The 24,092-nt window shown below is 33.3% G+C and overlaps 1 protein-coding gene and 1 long non-coding RNA gene across 11 annotated transcripts in view; one reads left to right on the top strand and one right to left on the bottom strand.

Annotated features, from left to right (window-relative positions):
* LOC149793260 (uncharacterized) overlaps positions 1-24,092 on the top strand; it is a 144,427-nt gene that overhangs the window by 74,713 nt on the left and 45,622 nt on the right. The window lies entirely within an intron of this gene.
* The window catches only part of LOC149793264 (cell adhesion molecule CEACAM8-like), a 52,642-nt gene continuing 29,404 nt past the window's right edge, over positions 855-24,092 (bottom strand). The window contains exons 5-12 of one of the 10 annotated variants that reach the window (XR_016422732.1): positions 22,072-22,338; positions 11,991-12,110; positions 10,863-10,973; positions 7,728-7,749; positions 6,723-6,802; positions 4,861-4,876; positions 4,420-4,518; positions 855-3,621 (exon numbers count right to left, since the gene is read on the bottom strand). Coding sequence is in view for 6 of the 10 variants with exons in the window: in XM_089967230.1 (XP_089823356.1) it covers positions 3,595-3,621; positions 4,420-4,504; positions 4,861-4,876; positions 6,723-6,802; positions 7,728-7,749; positions 10,863-10,973; positions 11,991-12,110; positions 22,072-22,338 (728 nt within the window). In the remaining 4 variants the exon portion in view is untranslated. Of the gene's footprint in view, positions 3,622-4,419; positions 4,519-4,860; positions 4,877-6,722; positions 6,803-7,727; positions 7,750-7,784; positions 10,444-10,862; positions 10,974-11,990; positions 12,111-22,071; positions 22,339-24,092 lie in introns of those variants that run through there. The other 9 variants (XM_089967231.1, XM_089967230.1, XM_089967233.1 and 6 more) reach the window with 9 other exon arrangements.

Here is a 24,092-nt window from a genome sequence, read left to right on the forward strand (position 1 = left end):
CAGCATTTTGCTTTCAAAATGAGGAAAATATTTATCTACTTTTTTCCTTTAAAGGGTTTACTAATCTAATATTTTTTTTTTAAACATGTGCTTTTCCCATTCAAGTTCTAATTCGTTTAATCTAAATTAAAATGCCCTCTCTTCCTTTTATCTTTCTGAATTTCTCTCTCCTCATTCTCTAATTACATTTGCCTTTGTGTTCTTAAATTCAATTCCATCCTTTAATTAAAATTCCATTGCATTTATTGCACATTAGATTCAGTTGATGACTTATTTTCCAAGCCAAAGCACTTTATAAAGATTCTTTTCCACCAGAACCTGAACCAAAATATGTTTTATTTCTTGCACCGTAAAGAAGCTTTTGCCTCAGATAGCTCATGTTGTCTGGGAATTTTAAATAATTGATCCTTTTGCAAGGACTCCATCCCCTTCTGTGTATGACTATTTAAGCTATCTTCTTTAGATAACGTTATAAAATCTTATTAGTTTTACTATTGATTTCTCTAATTTATGAAATAATACCTTGGACTTAAAAAAATCCAAAACAAAGTGAATGTAAATTTCAAAAACAAAGATTTCTGAGATATTTTAAAAAAATTCGTATTCTAAGGACGAGCCCCCAATTAACTGTTACGAGCCTATGCTCTTAAAGAAAGTAACGGAAATGCACGAAATGTAACAAATGTTGTAAAATGCAATATATAATTTATTTCCCTAGAACATAAAGTGAAAATGTAAAAAGAACTTACGGTTAGCTAAATAAATCTTCGGAAATCCTAGAACGTTTAACACAAGTCCACAAATTAAGGTCTGAATAAACGTTGGAGGTATTAAAACAAAATCTAACGCTGTAGTGTAGATATGCTTGTGAAGTCTTTTGTTTAATCACATTAATATAATTCCAGAAGACCTTTTTTGAATCAACTATAATTCCCAAAGATTTTCTTCTTAAGTAAAGAATATTATTTTTATGAGCACCTTATACGCCCGGCGAATATAAGTTGAATAAATTCCAGCCTAAATGAAATACTGGACACAATAATAATACCTATAAATTTGCCAAGATCTTAAAGCAAGAACGACTAATTTCCAGTAAACAAGATTTATAGAAACAAAACTAAGACACAAAAGAATAGCCAAAATGAAGAACAAAAGTTCATTTTCTAGAAGCTTTCTAGTTATTATTACAAACTAGATGAGATCATAAATTTAACGGCATTGACTCTGAGCATGATACAGATCCTAACATATAACCAACAGTTTTATAAACGTATTAACGTTGCACTAGTTTCTAGAACATTAAAGTCAATGATTTTGGTCAGGTACACAATGAATTTGATTTTTCTCAGGGTTAGCTACAAGATTCCATTCTCCAGAAGCCACAGATTATCATGAAATTAAAATAAATCTAACCAGAAACATTGCCAATTAAATATACATAACAGAATTAATTAAAAAATGAAACTTTATTGACGAGAGGGTAATCTAGGATGTAAAGAAGGACATGCATACTATGCTAAATTGATCACTATGGCATAAAAAATGTGCAATACAGTCATAATTGCTTTTCTTTCCAAATTTGATTTACCCTGATGAAATTGAGAACGTACTTTTAGTTGAATACAACACTTGGTTCGTCCGTTTTTTCAAACACTTAAAATTTCTCATGCTTGTAATGATGAAAAAAGTGTAATTGCATTCTTTTACCATCCCTCCTTTCACATTTCTATTAACCAATATTTCACTGAATTACATCTTAGTAATGGAAATGGACAACACGTAAGAAACACTACAGGACATGTTAATATAGGAAGTCAATACTTGATTAAATAACGAAAATGCATAATTCAACTTTGAATACCGGAAGAGATACATTCTCATGAAAGGTGTCTAGGCCCTCGAGAGCACATGTATTACAAGTGATGTAACAGACACGACCGAAAAAATATCCAGAGCTTATTAGTTCTTCGAGATTACTGCCCAACGAATGCTTTCTGTTTTGCGGCAAAATGTATAAATTCATGTATAAAGTCAGAATTAATATCTTGATCAACACCATTGATGGACATGGTATATAAATGACAAACATTAGTTATGCATCATTCTGAGTATATTTATCGGAAGCCTCTCGATCTAGTCAATAACTTAATGTAGGAACTATCGGTTCTGGAAAAACTGGAAGACTCTGTAAGTGATTCCAATGTCGAGTACTGCACGTGGGTTTGTAATACCTTATATTGCATATTTAAGATACATATCATGATATCCAATATGCAAGAACATATTAATCATCATTTTCGAGCACCATTGGAAATACGATATTAATTCTAATAATTGTTTTTGTATATACAAGTACGCTGGATCAATCTCGCATTTGTTTCTGAAGGCTGATCACCAGATCTTGTAATATTTTTGATTACATTTGGAGTACCGTAACGTCTCAGGTTTATTATAGTGATCATTTTGCTTGCAGCAGAGTGTTTCCTCCGACATGTCATCGATATATCGTTGCAATATGTAAAGGATAAATGACTGCATAGTCTACATACTTGTAGATACTTGAAAAAAGATTACTTTATAACAAAATGTATAAAACTTTTTTCGTGCAAATAGTTTCCATGATGCTCATGTTTATTACTTGATACATAGTTAATTTCCTTAAGGGTTATAATATGCTTGAACTGCTTTTAGTTTTAGATTGAGCACGCTACAATTGAATAACGGTAATGATTCCATGGTTTAACTGCAAGAGGAAACATTTCAAGGAAACAAAATGTATTGGAAGGTCATGAGATTAAGGTATGGAAAGATTCATATATCTAAAAAATAGTGTTATGGCAAGGTTATAATATTTAGAAAAATACAGAATATCTTAATGCCAATGTATGAAAGATAACACAAATCAAATTACAAGGTTTACCAGCGAGAAAAAAGTGTTTGGAATCAGTAGATATCTAGCATGTGTATACAATGGTAAAACAAAAGGACAACATATAACTTTCAACCTAAGAACAATGGATAAAAAGACCCAGATTCGATTTGAGTTTGGCTTCGCATGACATAAACATAAAGACAGTTATATATGTATAACAATGCAACTATAATGGAACAGTTTTCTACCAAAGAAAAGACAATGCATACTGTGAAGAATACACTGCATTTAGTTCCGTATTCCATCTCTAAACCAGAACGCTGATCAATTCATACATTTTTTAAAACTTCCAAATAACCGATCCTTGATAGAGCTAGTATGATACGTAAATGATGTTTAAAAATCATATGAGCTGTACATTATCTAGGTAAGCATCTTATCTTCACTGCCTTAAAACCTAATACATGACTCTATAATCATTATTAAGTAATGAATACATTATTAGCATCTATTTCGTAATTCTGGAGGATTGATGCCCAATGTATTTAAAAACTATTTCCTTCCTCGTAACTGCCGAAATACTGGTTGGCGCTCTTTGATGTAAGTCGTACTTCAGAAGGAAGATAGTCATATGCCTGGTTTATGCAAAATTTAGCGAGACATCAATATTAACCTGTTTTAAATGGGAGCTCACAATACTTTGTGTGTTATAGTGACAAGCGTTAACTTTTCATAATGAAAGCTTCCATCTGAAAAAGAGCAATAAATAAATAAATAAATAAATAAATAAATAAACTATCAGCAGACATATTGAGAAATATAATTGTGACATACACATGGAATAATTATATAAAAACTACGAAATTTATTGTTCCAGATTGAATACACAATATGACTCTATTCTGAAGTCTTACCAATGATCTGATAGGCGTTACATGTTGGTTCAATATAAAAACGTTATGCAGGAGATATTAACACTGAGACTATCCTACCCATATGTATATAATATACTTGATGAAAAAACCAAACAAAAGCATAAGCACCGTGCATGAATATCGCTAACGAGATAAACCAAGTTAAAGCTAATATTGATGTAGTCAGTATGTGACTTCAGAAAATTAACACTTTTCTCAGTTAACAGACAACATGTAAGAGGTTGCAATACGCGAAAGACTAAAGAAATTGTCATTTCGAAAGTGAACATATTTAGTGCAAATACAAATAATTGTTGATATGAACATAAAGCTTATGTTTTCGATAATTACTGGCATAAATTTAAGGACGAATTGACGTTGATATTTTAACTCATATCGATTTAGTTCGTATTAAGTATAAATAAAAATCTGTAATCATTAAATACATTGATATAAATAGAAGTTCTGGAGAGACTTGCCTTGATTATTATGCATCTCGTTCTTTTGGTTTTGGGTGTTTCTTTAAAAGCACTAATATTAATAGCACATAACTTTGTATTAAAGCCCGCTTATCATGAAGAAGATATATATTTGCATGAAATTCACTTTCCCTTAAGTGTAATATTTACTAACATAACGGCTTCCCTCCAACATATCGTACGGCTCTGAGCTTTCTAATGTTCTGTGTAGTCCCTCATATGGATTTAAGTATGCACTGCTATATGAAATACACTATAAGTACTTTATAAAAAGTAAAGAGTAAAAAGGCCATAAGATTCAATAAGAAATGAAGGAATACTTTATTAAATAGATGGCAGGAAATGATACACTAACATGAAATTAACTTTATACACGGTCTAAATAAAATACAACTATGACTTTTGACTGGTGAGGATTCATTATTACAATGCATGTCCTTAAAATATACAATTCCTTTCAGCTAGAAATATTAGCCAGAATTATTCCGAATCCAGTACATGTAACAACCTGCAAATTATTTGCTTTAAATGCCACATGTTATATAGCTATAGTTAAAATTTGGACACAATCGTATAGTGGTGTTCGTAAAGTTACCTTTGTTGGTAATCTTCTGAAATAAAGAAACAAGTTAATGAATAATGATTTAGATAATAGTATTTACTTCTTAGGTCAATGAAAAAACAGCAAGCTCTAGAAGATTTCGGATTTTTGAAAATTATTGCACTTGGAATATATACTATGTTCGCTTTTGTTATAATACAAATATTGCCCTTTATAATTGGTAATAATTTAATTGAATGTATGGACCTAACTCAATAATATCCAGTTATTACCCATTTCAAATTATTTTTACCATAGGTTTTATTTCGGTAGAAGTAAATTTAACCAGAGAAAAGAACTAATACGTTTGTTCAGACTGATTGAAGCGATGCACATTACATTTGTTGTGATTACAAAGTAGTCACAAACGAAGTAGAACATCTGATAACGTTAAGGATAGGTATTACATTTTTTTACAAATTATAAATCAAAGAACGTGTGCCCTTCCGAATAAACAGAAGAGTTTACACATACAATTATTTTTTCCAACACAGAATGTCCAATGCTTGTAATGTCACCTTGTTTGATTCATTAACGATTAGAGTGCAGTAGACGATCGACGTTCACCCTAAGGTGTCACTTGTGCAACTAAATATTACAATAATGCGATATTCATCTTAAAAGAGGATGCTGAATGCAAATATTCCCATATTTAATGTAATGAATTTGCGTTGCTTGATTTGGAACAGTAGACTATAGAATACATAAACGAAATTTATTTTGAGTAGGAAGTGCATCACATATTTACAACGTAATTTTGTTGTGGCTGGATGAAATTCTGTCAGCTGGAAGACCGGTTTATGTTCACATTCTTTTGTAAACAGAGTTGATTTTATATATTTATGTCAGTTAATTTTTAAACCACGCTTGTATGTAGGAAGTACATCACATTTTTAAAACATAATTATGTTGAGGCTGGATGAAATTATATCAGCCGGAAGACCGGTATATGTTCACATTCTACTGTGAACAAAGGTGAGTTTATCTATTTCTCTAAGTTAATTTTTACACCACGCTTATATATAGGACTCCTTGTTTCATATATACAGTTCAACATTACCACTGCATGCGCTATCAAGTGGATAATACCCTTAGGTTTACTTTTTGTTGTTCATTAATTAGGGTTTTACGTCATTTTTCCATAACATCATATGCTGTACATTGCGGACCGAAACCAGGGTGGAATGTCTTCGCCATATTCAGAAACAACTTGACCTTTTTCCCAATTCCATTTGGGCAGTCGATTAAAAGAATATTCAAAGCATTAGCAAAAAAGATCGCAGCCAATCAATCAGTAATGAAAATACTGTGCAAGAATTTCATGGGCTTATTTGGGCCAACTAGAATCACAAAAAGTGATATGTTACCGTGTTTATTATAACAAATATTAAATTACACACACTCTATGTAAGTTTACAGACAATGAGATAAAAAAAAGAAACTTCCCGGCGCGCGTGAAGGAGCATATTGTGAGGAGAGTAAAAGATGGATAGGAGATATACCATGCTGATAGTCACGCCATATGCAGAAAAAATATCACTGCATTTTGATAACATCAAGTGAAACAAAGACACCAGAGTCTTGCAACTCTGATAACAATAATAGGGCAAAGATATTCAAATAAAACAATATTCTGAAATGATATTATTATTTAGTGATCCTCACCGTTTCAATATCACTTTGCTATGAAAAAAATCATAGAAGCCTAAGACATGCAGTTCCGAGGCACATCCAGTTCCAGTTTTCCAGATACCTGACACTATAATACTGTTGAAGACGTTTCAATAATAAAAAGCATGATTAAAAATAAATAAAACGATCCCTAAACAAACAAAATAAAATTCAAAATGAACTACCTGAACGTTCTATATTCAATACAGCATACGGTTCTGAAGTTGCCATTTGCATTTGCAGTCCGTCATACGTGTTGGAACGGCTACAAATATATTAACATCATCAGCAGCAGCAGTATAAACAGTTCCTATCCGAAAATTATGATGAAACACCAATTGTTGTTTTCTTCAGATAAAATGCAACCATGTGAACCAAATTATTTAAATTATTTAAATAAATTTAGGACTCAAATTTTTCCTATGAAAGTAATCAGTGAAAAATATAACAATACTTTATTGTATCAACTGTTGATCATAACGCAGGTTACACAGAGAGGTTGAAATAAATTCCTTTTCATGACTGCATATTACGGACAAAACTTACACACACACACACACACACACACACACACACACACAAACACACACACACACACACGCGCACATATATATATATATATATATATATATATATATATATATATATATATATATATATATATGTGTGTGTGTGTGTGTGTATACACACTTTCTATTGTAAACGTGGGAGCAACATATAACAGGAGGGGTACAACAATCGTTTGCTCTTTTTTCTAAGCGTTTATCTTGTTATTCTACAATTAAAGCCCTCGAAATCGTCAATGCGTCTAAGACTCTTGTTCATTAGACATATACGATATGAAGCAAACATTAAAACTCTCAGCTTGTTCTAAATAGCAGGAACATCACCCTCCTATTAATTCCAGAATTATACTTTACGGATGTCAGTGGTGGAAATGGAGGTTCTCGATGTTAATATCATAGTTAAAAACAATATCCAAGCTAAGAACAATATCCAAGCTACGTTTTGTGAGTCCTTGTAGAAGGGCGTGGGAAATGCTTAGCCTCTATTATTTTTGTAAATACTTTTACCTGATTGTATTGATGCGTGTGATATGATAAATAAAACAATTTGTTCGCTCTGAATTAGATATTATGCACAAGAGTTGCTTAAGACTCATACAGCTACATTATTTTTTCTGAACTTACTTTTGCACCTGATGCTCTAAATCTGAAACATAAAATTTATATACATGCATAAATGGATGAACTCTAATCTAGTATATCTTTCTATATTTATAATCAAAGGTTTGTTGTAGGCGAGGATGCTAACTGGCATATAATTTATGTCTTTAATGGTATATAATATCTTAAAGTTACTCATCTATCCTTAAAAGCAGAAGCAAATATAAGTTTAGATTCTTAACTGTGGTATCGTGCTCCTGGATAATTTAAAATATTCTCATGTTCCTTATCATTTTCATTCTGATGTTTGTTTATGTTTGTTTTCATTTTATATCATATAATCTTTGATAAATTATCATTTATACTCATATTGATGACTTTGAAATATGAGTGTTACGTTAGGTTATGAAATTGAATTACACTACTAAACTTATGCGAAAACTATTTCGTGAAAAATATAGCTGACTGTTGGCGCTTTTCAAATCGTGCTAAATAAAATTGTTGGCGAAATACTTATGTTTATAGTTCGCAAACAGAGGACAGATGAAATGCATAAAATCTGTATTAGGAGAGTCGATGTTAAAACAATCAACATCATTGGTTAAAGGTGTTAGTTGCAGAACACCATTGATAAGATATTGAAGTCATGGTTTTAGTTTGGTGTTTCACGGTGGCACAGCATCAAAAGTAAATCATTTAGCACCTTAACAATAAATGTGATGTGCCCATGGATTCACCCCGGCAGCGACCCCATATGGTAGGATTAGAATCTTCACCCCTTCAATCATCTGTATGGTACGCTAATCCTGAGCCACCGCGACCGATTGAACGAGCCTATTGCTTAGATGCAAAGGAGGCAGGTTGAGAAAGAAGTATCTGAACAATGCTTGGTCGCCATTCAATACTTTTAATTTGTTTGTATATCTGACAAGTGTGTTAACATGTTTATGAGCTATCTTTGCAACATGTCGCATGTACTGCAATTATCTACTCATAAATGTTGGATTATGTCTGAATGCAGAAATCTGTGATAACTATTGTGTGATGTATTCTTCTAATAACGGTGGAAATGATTTATGATATCTGTCAAGGCTTAATTATTAAAAAAGAGAAAATATCTATATGAAGCCATACTAATACAAATGCCATAATTCATATAAAGTTTTTTTTATCCCTATAAATTTAAACATTATTGTCAATTATCGGTCAAAATCGTTCTGTGATTGATGTAAATATTATTGTACATTTTTTGTTTATTACACCCACATATCTATATCTTTATCTCCGTTCATTTGTTTATGATGCTAGTGAAATAAGGCTACGTTCCATTCAGTTTTGGTTTCGGAATAAGTTAAGTGTGCATGTATGGCACGCCAACTGGTGCAAAATATATGAACTGGAGTAATTGTAGTGTGACCTGGTGTAATCGTAAGGTGCGATGGAGAAGGAGAAATGGATATATCATGGAGTGAACTGAAATAATCGTCGGGTTAGCTGAAGTGATGGCCGGGGGAGCTGGAGTAATCGTAGGGTGAGCTTGTAAAGATAGTAAGGTTTACTGAAATAATAATAGGGTGAGCTTGAATAGATCGTAGAGTGAACTGAAGTAAGTATAGGTTGAGCTGGAATAATGTGTTTTGTGTGGGCTGAAGTAGTTGATGGATAAGCTTGGATAGATCGTACCCTGAACTGACGTAATCATAAATTCATCTTGGAGCTATCGTATAGAGAGACTTAAGTTAAAAAATATAATGCTAGCTAATATTAGGTATAAAGCATTATTTGATAAGGTCCTAATTTTAATAAAGTCTAGCAAGCAAAAGTGAAATATAAATTCGAACCGTAGGTCCATTATTGGAACAAAGTTTCATATTTCAAACAATCTAAAAACAATTATTCTTGTTATGTAAACCTTTTCACCATGCCCTGTAGTTTTTATTCTTGTTTAATTGATAATGATACGAAATAAATTAATTGAAATTATTGATTGTTTTGAGTGTTTAAGCATATATTCTGATGACAGAGACAAAGTCACATAAATTCTGATGGAAGATACTAAGTTATGTAAATTGTGTGTGAGAGACTACGTTATTTACATTATGTTGGAAGGTACTAAATAGTATGCATTCTGATGGAAGAATATGTATCTAAACAGATAGTGAGTCCATAGACAATGCTTGTATCTTGGGTTGTTGAACTTCCAATATATTGTTATGGCATAAGGCATTTTTGTGTTTTTTTTCATCATATCAACCTGAACAGGTCATATCTTCCTGGAGCAAGTACAAAAGCTTTCTGCTTAGGTACATAACTTGGCATATGACTGGTGCTAACCCAATGGCAAACATGCACCATGGTGGTCTCGAGCACTACATGAGTTTCAATGAACCACTGCGGTAATAGATTAATTATTATTTCATTACGTCTGATAAGTTTATCAAATCACAACTAATTTATTTTAAGTGAAAAATAACGTTGATTGATATAAAAAATAACATGCTGGCAAAATGTTGTGTTTGTTTAAGCATATGGACATGAATGTAACCAGGAAAACGGAGACTTCCGACACAACTCCAAATAATATTGCAAAAAATGTAGAGCTGGGAGAAGGAAAGTTAATAAGATTTTCAAGATGGTCATCGAGATGGCAGTTTTGGATATCCATGCAGTGCCATTTTCATTCAGGAACACTAGTCCTGGGATGGATTCGTTTCTGAAGTTTCATCAAATCCTGATGTATCTGTATGAAGAATATTCAAGTTTACTTAAATTTGTATAGGTACTTGGAACTGTCACTCGTTGCAACAATTATTGCATTTGTAACTTTGCAAACAAAATCTAAAAAATGAATAGTGTAATAAACATAATATTTTTTCCAATTATCATGAATGTCATCCCTATACCATTCACAAAATACGTCTGTCTTATAAATTACTGACATGAATGCTTTTCAAAGTCCTTTTAGCACTTCTAGAGATACAGTCTGTGTAATTATCTCATGAATTATGAAATAGTCTTGTTTTGCCATGCTAGTATAATAGCCTATACAGAGCTATTGTTTTATGTATTTTTACCATACCACAATGTAAAATATCTTGTATTAAATTGCATTTTGTGGACATATGAAAGACGTTAAACTACCTGAGTTCAACCACATACCTTCAGTTCCTTGCTTCTTTCTCTTCTTTATACAAACAATAACAATAATAATTGCAATGATAACCACCACACCACCAATTGAGATTCCAATGATCATCCCAGTTATGAAATCTGGAGGATAATAACAACAAAAAAAATGATTAAAACTCTATTTATAAACGTACTCCATTGGTAATCAGCATAAACTATGATTTGCTGTCGGATAATGTGCCAGCAGACCAGACAGTCTAACATGTTTGACAACTTTTCACGTCCCATAGTGTAAAAAATAAAATATAAAGACACTAGATGATAGATGAATAATATGATTTTTCCTACTTGCAAACGGAAAGCAATTTTTCACAGGAGTTACTTCCGTTTGAGTAATATGCAGGGCAAAAACAAAGTTTTCGTTTGCCCTCAGTAGATACCATGCTAACATTTTCATAGTGATTTCTATCCATTTTATTAGCAAAAGGTATAATGTTAAATAACCTCCACCATAGCAAATGTTGCATAAAGTTGAATCCTTTCAATTATACATGTACAACACTCCTTCGATAACTCATGCCCTGATAACTTGCGAACCCGCTTATAACGCGGGGTCGGGCGTAGATCCCACTTTTAAACCAGAAAATACCAAAAACATTGATCCCTATTTGTTGAAGTTGAAAATAATACAGGTCAAAATTGGTAACGGGAACTTTGATATATCGCTCGCTTTTTTGTGGAAACAGTAGATAGGACTTGGAAAATTTAATCAACATTATGAAATATCAAATTTAGAAAGAAGTCATAAAATGTGTTACATTTTCTTTCCAAACGACATTCTTTGTACACAGTAATTAACGATATTGAAGGAAATTTTGATCAATGAAAATGTCACGCCTAGTGGAGGCAGTACTTTAATAAATAGATACCAATTAAAAAAAATATTAATTGAAATTTGTGTTCAAGTTCAATCCTTAAGTTCCTCTTAAGTGTAATCATCATAAATGCAACGTGTCCTCTTATTATTAAACGTAAAATGCGTCAATCTATCGTAATAGCTATTTTGGCGAGCGTTTCTGTGAGAATCCCATTAGGTGCCTACCTTGTTTTGATATCTGACTAGCGTTGCTTACTGTATAAATTCAAATGTATAATTACCTGCTTGTGCTGTGTTATCACCACTAGGTGCATCTGTCCCTGGCTTCTTGTTCACTGAAACTGTAGAGGAGGAACGTGTAGTAGTAGTAGTAGTAGTGGGGGGTGGGGTGGTTGTTGCCACTAGGAACAAAACATGCAAGAGTATAGGTAATGCTGTAACAGTACAGCTCACATGCAGCCATGCAAATCATATCCTGCCAAAAGAAGTCAAAATGCGAATTTATACACAATTTGAATGCTTTATTAGTAATAATATTTCAAAAAAGCACTTCACTAATTTCAAACTCAACTTGAATTTATTTTCAAGCATGCATCTATAAACTCTATAAAGCTGCATGGTGACAATCTTCAAAGTAATATAATGTTGTTGCATTTACAGACTAAATTTATGTGAACATTACATATCATGTATTTAACTTATTATTCCAACAGAATAAATGAGTTAATCAGATTGATAACATTCACTTAGTTAATGGACACGTTGTGCTTCATTAACATGCATTAGCTTGAATGCCCTAAACATGCTAGACTTTTGGCCAGTGACTACTGAAACAAATCAGATAATTTCTTCCAAACTTTGTGGTCCGTTCTGACGGTGGTTTTGTTTGTTTAGGAAAACAATGCAGGCAGGTGGCAAATTTAGAAGTTGTTTCACAGCATACAAAGGCAAGAACACAGTATAAGAAATTTATGAGACGTTATTTGCATTTTGAGTCCTGTAGCCATCATTTGTCAACAGAAACTGATGATTGTATTAAAAGTCAGACTACATTATCTTTCTCTTTAATAGAGGAACAAAGTGTATGTGGTTGGTGTCCCAAAACATATTGTATTTAGGACTCAGAGAAATCAGTGTTGCGCCTAGGATCACAAGAGCAAGGGACATTTTAAATGGACAAAGGAAAACAATAGATAGTACTTAATGCACTTTGTTGACTACATTGTGCTATTATCTTTTCCTTAGACACAGCAAGTGCTCAAGTAATGTTTGAAAAACCTAACATATCTGAATAACTATCTCACCTTAAATGAGCTACACAATGGAATTTTCCATTCCAAATCATGCTTTGAGTTAACTTTGGTGTTTATTCATTGTCCGCCAGCATTTATTATTATTACTTTTACTGTCTTAATTAAATTTTCCTCTGAAATTTACAATTCATTCATTGTGTATTTGCATAAATGCTGACCCATGTGTTATTAATTAAACCCCCAAATAAATTTTCATTGCCATAGTTGTGCCTTTAACATCAAAACTTTGTTACTCCTGTGGCAATCAAAGAAAATCCACAATCTTGCAATCACGGTGCAACACTGTAAATCATATATAAATTTATTGTACTTCCAATTTCGACTAGTATAAAGAACTTACACCAAAAAGATATCAAAAAGCCATCCTGACATTTTCAACTAAATAACTTTGTAGTATAAAACTTCAGTTTAACATGTTTCCTGTTATACGATGAGTATGGACATGGATTCCATTTTAATAATAAATTTATGTGTAATATAGTTCAGGCACACAACAGTATGTGTCACCTATCAGCCAACCATCCTAGTTTTTCTGGGCCAACCCTAGCACATTGTCCCCCCACCCAGGATAAAATAAAACTTAAAACAAGTTTAAAGAAAACTTTTAAAATTCATTTTTGCATCTAATTGAGAGAGTTTAGTCCAGTACTTGAAGTGCTTAGATCATTACATATACCAATCATTATAATGTATTTAATGTTTAAAAACAAATTAACTACCTACCCTAATTTTAAGACCAGTGCAATAGAAAACTCGCATTTCGGGTCTCATTTGAGTGTGGTCTCACTAAATAACTCCCATGAATAGCGTTATAAGTTGGAAGTATACACATATTGGCATTTAGGTGGAATTTCTAGATTGGCTTTTAGACATGTTTTTGTTGCAAATGCCTTCAAGGAGTCAGTACTGCAGGATAAAAGTCAGTACCTCAGGACTGAGAATGATAAATCTACTTATTATGCATTAGATGCTTTAGTCATTCTTTAACCAACAAACAAAGGTAAGTTAAGATAACTCAAACAACGCAATTCAATGAACTGTCTGTATGATCCCCAAATGCCTGTGATTAGCATTACACAGAAATCTAACTGCTACTCTTAAGTTACATGTAGATATGTTATCATCACAGTAATTTAAAAGCCCAAAGGCTTATTAGCCTCATTTATTTTTTGCAAAGTTCAACTTATTTCAGACTAAAGCAATTTATTAACATCCAATCACCGGGAAGATGCTAATGCTGCACTAACATATTCCTTTTTATCTGGTTAAAACGTTCAGAAATACTTGGTAGTTACAATGATTCGGATAAAAATCTGATCTGATGATGATGTAACAAGTTCATTGTTTCCTGTCACTGAGCCTACTTTGAAAATACTGCTAATAATGTGAACTAATTTCTAAAAATTTTGTTGCTGCGACTAAAACAGTAAGTTTAAAGACCAAATTTAGGGAATTCAATTTGTTTACGAGGTATATTATGTCACGGAGGTATCAATATACGATTTGTTTTGTGCAAAAGCCAAGAAAAATGATACCGTCCAAAATAAGTTCCAGTAGAACAAAATCCAACCATTTTACTTTCCCGATTTTTAACTGTGCAAATTAAGTTAGCTTCTATAAAAATATGTTGCCAATTGAGAAAGAGTGTTTTTAAAGGTGGGAAGTTTTTCTAATTGGAATTTTACACTTGGTTACAAATTATCACTGCAGCAATTTGATGCCTTTTCATTTTACGTTTCTACAGACAAGTACTGAACATATATCTATTACAAAAGTAACGGTATAGCTGTTGTGATACAATTAATAAATTATTATGTTCATTTCTTCTCATCCTACCTTCAGTATTTATCTCGTACAGCCTAGTTTTGTTTATCCAGTCATTTATCAGATAATCACTTCATTGACATGTATGGGAACAATTTATGTCATCATTTACAAATTATATGCATTTAAATTTATCTGATATATCTTGTGGCATCAATTTATGATGGGTAAATACAAAATGTCAGATCCTTTTATCTTTATAATCTGAATTCTGATTTGCTGTGTCTTTCTAAGTCTCACAAATTCACATAGTACTGATAGTGAATTATGTACTATTATTTTCATTTGTCCCTTTAAATAGTTTATCCCCTCAGATTTGGAATGAGAGAAATTGCTTACGTTGCACATGGGATCCTATGTACAACACTGTCGTCATCACTGGCATGTATTGTAAACTAACCACACACCTGTTCCTAATTGATTATGAAAGGAATGCATAACCACTGATACAAAAATCTAGGATATATCTTGCTGACATGTCAGCATTTCAACAATGCACACACAATGGAGAAACTGAATCTTTATTTTTGTTACATGCACCTAAAACTATACAAAGCTTTTGAAAGATCAAGATGACTCCCAGTTAGAAAAGAGGTAAAATTCCAGTTCCCGTCCTGAAACATCTGTTACAGATACACAAGATTTCTTTGTTGACCACCGATGGAAACAGGGGATATCATGCTGTCCTAATTAATACAGAAGAATCATCCCTGCATTTATCATTCATTCAAAGCTTTGAATAAAGAAGTCAGATGACACAAGTGGATTAACTAAACTACACTTTATACTACATACCATGTTTAGTTAAAAGACCCCAACCCGTTATGACAAATGCCTGCCAACTATTCACGAGCATATCTTTAAAATTAAACCAGCCGTTACTTTTGGACCATTTTTAGTGTTGCTTATCCACTAGTCTATTTAAAGGAGAAATACTAGGATGAACCTAGGACCTTGGTGTTGCCAAGCAATTTTGCTTAAAAGTTCACCATACCAAGGTCCCATTTGTGCCAATAAATCATCTTTTATCATGCAACTAATCCTGCTATATTAAAAGAGACATCAAGTCTATTGCTCATGTACTGGCAACAGATTAAAAACAATTCATAGAATTTAAGCCTAACCTTAAGACCTCTTGAGAATGAAATTATTGCAAGTCACACCTTTTTATGGGGTATCGAATATTTTAGATCATACAGAATATAAATGTAAGGACCTTAAAGTGATTATTCTGTTGAAACAATAATTTTGCCCAAGTCTACGTATTTAAATACTGATCTAAATTTAAGGTTTTGATATAATTTGAGGTACATAACAGCAAACCCAAGTTCGCATGAAGTCAGAATTATATTTCATGCATAACTTATGTCCAGAAAATCCAGATCCAAGAGCTTCTGATAAATTCAGGTAGTATATGTTACATATGCCGTAAGAACAAAGTCTATAATGACTATTAAATCCAAATGTCTCTATAGTTACAGTTTTCTCAACATAAAATCAATACATGAACCAAACACGTACCAGACAACTCCCAAAATGTTTATGGACTTGCAATATGAAAATTACACAAGAATAATTAAATAGGAAGAAAATGTATTAACATTCTACTTTTGCCATTTTCAAATGGACATTTTCCCTATGTTACAGTGGGGTTATCAAGCTGACGACAATTGTACTATACTCCAACAGACAACATATAGGACGACAGTTCCCAAAGGATAAAACAATAATGTATCTAGTCGATTGCCTGATGTCATACGACATCATTTAATGTCAGCATATGTTAACAGTGCCTATCAGAACAGTAACAATTCCTGTAGACAAGCATAAAGAGATAAAGATAGGATGAATAAGAAAAGCAGGCACAGGTCTGGGGTTTAGGGGCCACGAAATCCCCATGTCAGAATTCTGAAATTATACCCGTGTGGCGAAATCCCCCATCCAAATATCAGCTTAACAATTCTAAGTCAAATATCCAACTTTTTCAAAGACTTATTTGACATTCCCAACTATCATTTCCACAGCCTTATCACAATCCACTATAGTCACTAGATTGTTTATGATTTTTGCAAACACTGTTCTTACATTAAATATATGCAACAGTCAATTGTTTTGGTTAAACATGTGCTTAGAAAAGAATTTAGAGGAGGTGGTTTTGTGGGTTTAATGCCATTTTTTAACGCACGAAGGGCTATATATGATAGCCAGTATATTTGGTGGAGGAAGAACATGGAAATAACTACTGACCACAGAAAGCTACTGGCAAGATTTCTCACATACCCACATTACTTGCGCTACAACTTGAACTCTCATAAACAGAGGTGATATTCATGAATGATTATTAAAGGCTAGCACCTTAGACAATTGTCATCCAGCTAGGACCCCACTTTAAAACGCAAACATCTATTATTATGTATGTGTGCTTTAGCAGACCAAAACACAATTTAGTTGTTATTGCAAGCTCAGTAAAGACCTAGGTTTTAGTAATAAGCAAAGTGTACTTTTCACAGTACTACTTATCAAATTTGCACCAAACTCAGAAGTTATATATTCAACATGGAAGAAAGCAGAATTCTTTGATTCCTTTGTATAACATCCTGCAGTCATGGAGAAATGCATACTATCATAAAATATTCCTTAGAAGTCAGTTGAATAGAACTTAGAAACATTTCATGTGATGTACGAATAAACATAACTGTGATGCGATGAATAGCATATATAAGTAAGAAAGTATAGTAATAAATGCTTGATTCTATTTTTCCCAAAATTGATCTTGTAACATAGATTTAGAATACGTATATGCAAGTATTACAATGAAATATAAGTATATAACACATACAGAAAATTGAATAATGTGGGTTAAAGAATGTACTCAAGTATGGTTTTATAAATATTCTGCCATGGATTAAAAATAAATATATACAAGTATTCTGATGAAAGATGAAAGTACAATCTTCCTTTGTTATACACAATGACGAGAGATTCATAAATAAAACTAAATTAATACTTACCTTGTACGTTAGATCGAAGAAATAACAGACTTTTTCGGATGAAACGAACTTCATTTTGACAGATCGTCAAGTGGTAATTACTCAGAACGGCGCGGCTTACCATTTGAATTTTCCAATCGAACTACACAGGAAATCACGTGCTATCTAATGTTAGGGGAACTACCTCTTGTTATATGAAATGAAACCATTTATTGATCGTAATATCATCGTGTTTTATTTAATCAATGCTCGTTGCACTATATTTTAAGCAGTCAATTTCTTTAACACCTTTGTCAGAAATTCCATCAATTTTCCAAAACTGGCAAAGGCCCTTGAAATTTATTTTTTAAATTCTAAAACTTTTCTAGGATTCCATGATCCGCGGGAACCCTGTCATGTACAACATGTCAAAAAATAAAATTTAAGAGTAGTGTGGAAATACAATGTAAGCTACTGAAAAGACAACGTGATTACTGATGAACATAGAGGAAATAAACAGTTAGGTGTATGTGCAATACATGTGTAGAGCTTTTGCGAATCATCCCAATACCAATTCAGAATCATTAACCATTTAGTGGCAACTTTCATGTCAAACCTGTCTGTGATATTTTTGTTTATGGCAAAATAAATGTGGTTCTTTGATCCTATTCGGATGTTTCGTAAATGTAATTTCAACATGTTAAACTCACCTAATTATTATCTGCAATGAAGATTGTTTTAACTGTTAACTGAAGGTGTCATCCACATGCGATTAATCTTCGAGACTAATGTGTAAAGTATCCTCAACCTGCCATGGTTTATGCCCTTCACATGAATTTTAATATCTGCAGTATATTGTTTTGAAAAGAGAAAGTGTGGAGCTATATTTAATTTATTCATTGTTGGAAAATGTTTATAAATCTCAATCCTTAGTGAGCTACTGTTTCCCAAAAGTGTCCAAATTTGTATATTTCAGGAAGTTCGTCCATGGTTCACAAGAAATAAAGGCGATGTTAATTAAGATTGAAATGTGACAATTTGCAAAGGTATGGAAATTGACTCTTTATGGTGTCTCTGTATTATTAATAATTGACTGTGATGTATTTCATTGCTTTGAATTGCATATTGACTGCAATAAAACACTTATAAATAATCAAGGCAAAGTATCCACCCAAAAAGAAACAAAGATAGGATACATTTTTGGTTTTCTTAAAATATATTTTCAATAAAATTGCAACATTGAAATATATGCTGAATTTTTCTAATTTGTTGTTGCAACAAAAACAATTACTCTTTGTGAAGTGGCAAATTTTATGTCGATCTAACAAGAATACATTAGTTGAGACCAGAGAACCATTAATTAGATTTATGGAGACAAGCGCGTATCATATCGCCATACTACCGTGTACGGTAATATCCTTTAGAGGGAGAATTCTGCTCCTAATTAACCATTTGTTTATACAGCAGCCAGGCGGACAATTTGGGACAAGGAAAACTTCATTTTCATGGTAAAGTTGTCACAATTGAGAGATCGCAGAAACTCTGTTACTCAAACTACCAGGTCAAGCTGACTCTGACTTTAGCGCCTCTGGAAAAAGGCGGCAGAGATATTTGATTTTGATTAGGTTAAATAAGAGGCGTGTTCCCACACAAAATTTTCTAGCTTTTAAAATAGTCACATCGGAAATTCTAATCAGTCTAAGCTTTTCCTATAAGTGAAAACCCAAAAAGTAGGACTCCGAGGATTTGCAGGAAATTCTCGTAAAAAGGAACTGTTGTCCAAAAGGGGACTATTGTCGAAAGGAACCGACGAACTAATTTGCCGATTAGAGAGAGGAACGTTGAAAGCAAAGGTAGTGTGACAATTCCATGTAATTTGTTGATGCCATATATAATGCTTTGCTGAAGTTATTTACTTGTATCTGCATGAATCTTTTTTCTACATTCGTGTAATAATTTGCTTTATGAAGTATAAATGTGTTGAGTTTATACATGGGAAGTCGTACATTAGACTTATTTAGATAAGTTTGACGAATTGTTTGAATTTGCCGTCTTGTTTGCATAAGAGTTATGTTCTAAGAATTTAATCCATTACATTAGTTAATATGATTACAAGAATCCGTGTGAATTCGCCGAATTTAGAAGATTTCACGTATGATTAAGAATAAGTGTGTATTGACTGAAATGATCTAGTAATTGATTGATGTGATGTATCCTATTTATTCGCTGTGTAAATTGAGGCTGGCTCAGAACCACAGGCCTCGCGTATGTGTTAATGTGTAAGGTCAAGGCGTAACGAATTAGCCATTTGACTAACTAGGGTCATTATAGGACATGTGGAGTCGATTGATAGCCTTAGCGTCTGTTAGCACTGATAGTGAAATCTGATAACGAGGGAGAATAATGAAGAATTAACTGTTTCATAAATAACGGGAAATTTAGGTTGTCTCTATTTATATTTATTTAAAAGGGAGAAAATAGCTCCTGAGACGTATGACACGTATGAGATGTATTATCCTGAGACGCATGACGTGATGTTATTCTGAGGCGTATACTGAGAAGTATAGAGAGAAGGCAGTGAGACGTATTATCATGTGACGCAATCCTGCGACGTATTAATTTCTGAGACGTATACTGAGAGTATCCTGAGACGGATGGTGGAAAGTATCATCCTGAGATCCAAGGGTCTGAACAGCTACAAAGGAAGCAAGCCAAACTGAGGACGAGCAGGTTATGCAATCGTACAATACGTTGACTTCGATTGTTCACTCGATCCTATGATGAACTAAATCTATCAGTAAACAGATCGGCTATTGTATTTAAATCTATTTGCGTTTTTTTTGTATTTCGGTGAAGGTTAAATTTCTAAAGCAGAGTACATTCCTGATGTAATGAATTTTCATAGCGTTTGTATGTAATTAATTAAATTGTTTGTTTACATGTACGGGGGCTCGTGTTGGTTTATTCTATATACCTGCTCAGATCTCTGTCTATTTCACCTATAAGTTTCACCACTTATATTTATATTTATTCGAACCGGGCAATAACATCGAGGGCGGTCAACCCCTTGATAACGAAAACCAAATTTGGAGGGACAATTCACTTCCCCCGTTTAACACTCTTTATTAAAATAATACAATGATTAATCTTATACTGTATAGTTTTCCACCGGATTTATTTTTTCTAATATGATATTTTAACATCATACAAGTGCAAGTTCTAGTAACCAACATTTTTAGGCTGTCTTTGCATCTAAAATATCTTTGTCATGGGTTTGCTACTCATCAAAAGGTAAAGAAAACCAACAAGTGAAAGGTGGCCCTGGATTGAACTGCTAACACTCACCTCTGGGCCACAAATTGTCGGCAAATATGACATTAATTTAGGTATTTTCATTGTTTTCTTCCATATGAATGGTAGTAAATATAATAAATATCATTTCATCAAAAATGTCTTGATCATTACTGTCCCTATGGATGAATACATGTGACCCAGATGATGACACCATGATCTCAAAACAAGCATATAATGTCACGAGAATCAATGCACATACATTAAGGATGGACATGAAGTTAGGACGGTCAAAGATAGCAAATAATGCAATCATGAATACTCTGCAAGATATATCATCTCGTCATATCAGAGAACATCCATTGAAATCAGGTGAATATTTAGTTGCAATTTGCAAGCAAAAAAGAAACCGCTAATCTCACATTTATTGTTTTGAATAAAATAATTATAAACAATTCCTATTCCAAATAATTTTCATCGAGATTTGACATGTATCTAGCTAGGAACAAACTCCTGACTAAGAATTTTCATTAATTTCCTACGCAATACTAAATCCCTACTATAACAATGTAAGACTATTCTTTAGGTTACATATAAGCAATCACATCATGAACAACCTTTAAATAATGAATGAAAAGTTGGTAATTTCCTCTACTTCAAGTGAACCCTTGGAACTGTGTTTAATTTTAAATGACAAAAAGAAAACAACATTGATATATTATTTTCTGTGTCTAATAAGGATTGTTATACATAAGGTTAACAGTATCAAACAAGATCGTGCAAGTCTTGTTTTTTTAACAATTCACTGTTTACCACAAACAATGCATTCATTATCGTTTACGGCAATACAAAATATACGATTTCCAATCTTAGCTTAGAAACAGGAACTGCAACAAAATGACAAGGTAACGTATCTTAAATCTAGATTATACAAAACGTTGTTACTAAAGACCATGTTGCCTTACCAACTGTGATGTTAATACTCTTGTTTGCTGTGTAATTCTGTCCACCCCATCCTGTGTATGCCATACATGTGTACATTCCTGTATGGTTGGTGGTTAGGGAGGTAAGACGAAGTTGGTACCCTGTTTGCAATGTTCCATCAGGCAGGGTCCAGACATAATTTGATGGAGGGTTGCTGTCGGCATTACATGTCAACATCAATTGTGCAAGACCTTCATTGTAGGTGGGGCGATCAGGGTCACTACCAATAGGGTTGATTCTAGGTGCATCTGTTTAAAAAAAATCAAAACTTGTTTCATCAATTAAGATCGACTTTGCATTTGAAAATATGAATGTATACTTTTGTTTGGGAAAAAATGGACTTTTGATCCAAAGTTAGATACCTGCCAATGCCTCACTTAACATATTATGTTATTATTATGTTATTTTATTCTTCCACAGTAAAGAGTGTGTGGCTGAATCAGGTCCGGTTTTTCTTTTGCAATATATACCCCAGAACCGCACTCTTTACTGTATAGCAACACTCCAGATTTGTACTGCGGTGCTCAGATTGAGGTAGAAGGGGTAGTCCTTGAGAACTTGTTGTCTTGGGAATAATCTTCACTTCATATGAACTGTAATGAAATAAGGATGTTGTCCTAGCATTACACGGATATGTCTACCTCATAAGGTACAGCTTAAGATTATTTGTCAATTTAAGGTTCCCAAAGGAGGTAAAGACATGTTGACAATGATGTCTTGGTCTGTAAGGTGTTTAGCAGTTGTTGTGAATCCTTTCTAGGGGAACATGAAACAAGCTCAGAGAGGTAAGAAATTAATTCCTACGTACGTAAAATGACAGGTAATGATCTGATTTTTCACTGCTAGATGTAAGTCCAAACTGAATCCCTATGGACCAACATTTGGTCAGATAACTAGGACGGATTGTTTGTTGTTGCTGTGTAGTAGCCATCAAAGTACAGGAACATTTTAGTCGAATTCACAGATGCTTATGTATACAGCTGTTACTCCCATAAATCTGATGATGATCCGGGGTACTGAGGCTATACAAAAAGGCATGACTCGTAATTAAAATAGTTCCTGCCCAATCGAAATCCTGAAATTTTTTTTTGTGCAGAAGAAAGATCGTAATGTGGAAATATGTATCCTGAATATCAATGGAAACAGTTCCGTTTGCACGTGTCATAGCATTCCGAACGGAAGCGGATATTACCACCTTGAAGGTCTAATAGCATTCCGAAATGAAGCGGCTATTTCCATCTTGAATGTGTCCTCTCATAACGGTTTGTTTACAGGGAAAAATCTACAATCAGCCTCAGTATGCCTTTTCTAGGGACCATATATATTCTGGGGTAGAATGCTAGCTACCAAATGTTTTGAATCCTCCGGAATGAGAACTTTTGAAGATATTTGTTCACATGTTTCTTTACATATATTACATCTGACTGATGGAAGATGGGTGTCCTTGAGAGAGTAGAGAGTTTTGTGAAGCACACATTTAAACCTTCCCTAACTATGGAAAGAACCCATACGTGGTTCCAACATTAAAAGTTGGCCGATCGATCATCTACTTGCATTAACGAAGACAGTAGATTTCCTAACCCTGTGCCTGCTTCTCCAGTTTCTCCATCTTGTTTGTAGAGTGAACTTATATAAGCAATGGCTACTTTCTTAAAGTGGTTGCATACCTTTCTTTTGATAATTTGACTGACCCATGGTTCGATCAGGTTGTATTCATTTATTGGCCAGTTTAGATAGGCCAGTAACATATGCAAGGGCAAAATGTTAGTGGTCATTATAGTCCTGTCAGGCAATAATAGGAATAAGGCCGAATAAAGTCCCAGAAGAGAAACCATGAACAAGACGTTTGCTATGCTATAGCAAAACATTAAAAGATCTCAAGCAGCATCACTACAGAGTGAGAGGATCTCAAGGCCAATACATGTCTTCAGGTCTCCCCTACAGCTTCGAACAGCTTTTGCAGGGTAAAAGCAAATTATTCTTCTCCAGTAATCTGATGCAT

Source organism: Sinohyriopsis cumingii, chromosome 8 (assembly GCF_028554795.1).
Source record: "Sinohyriopsis cumingii isolate HCF-2022 chromosome 8, ASM2855479v2, whole genome shotgun sequence".
NCBI classification, from domain to species: Eukaryota; Metazoa; Mollusca; class Bivalvia; order Unionida; family Unionidae; genus Sinohyriopsis; species Sinohyriopsis cumingii.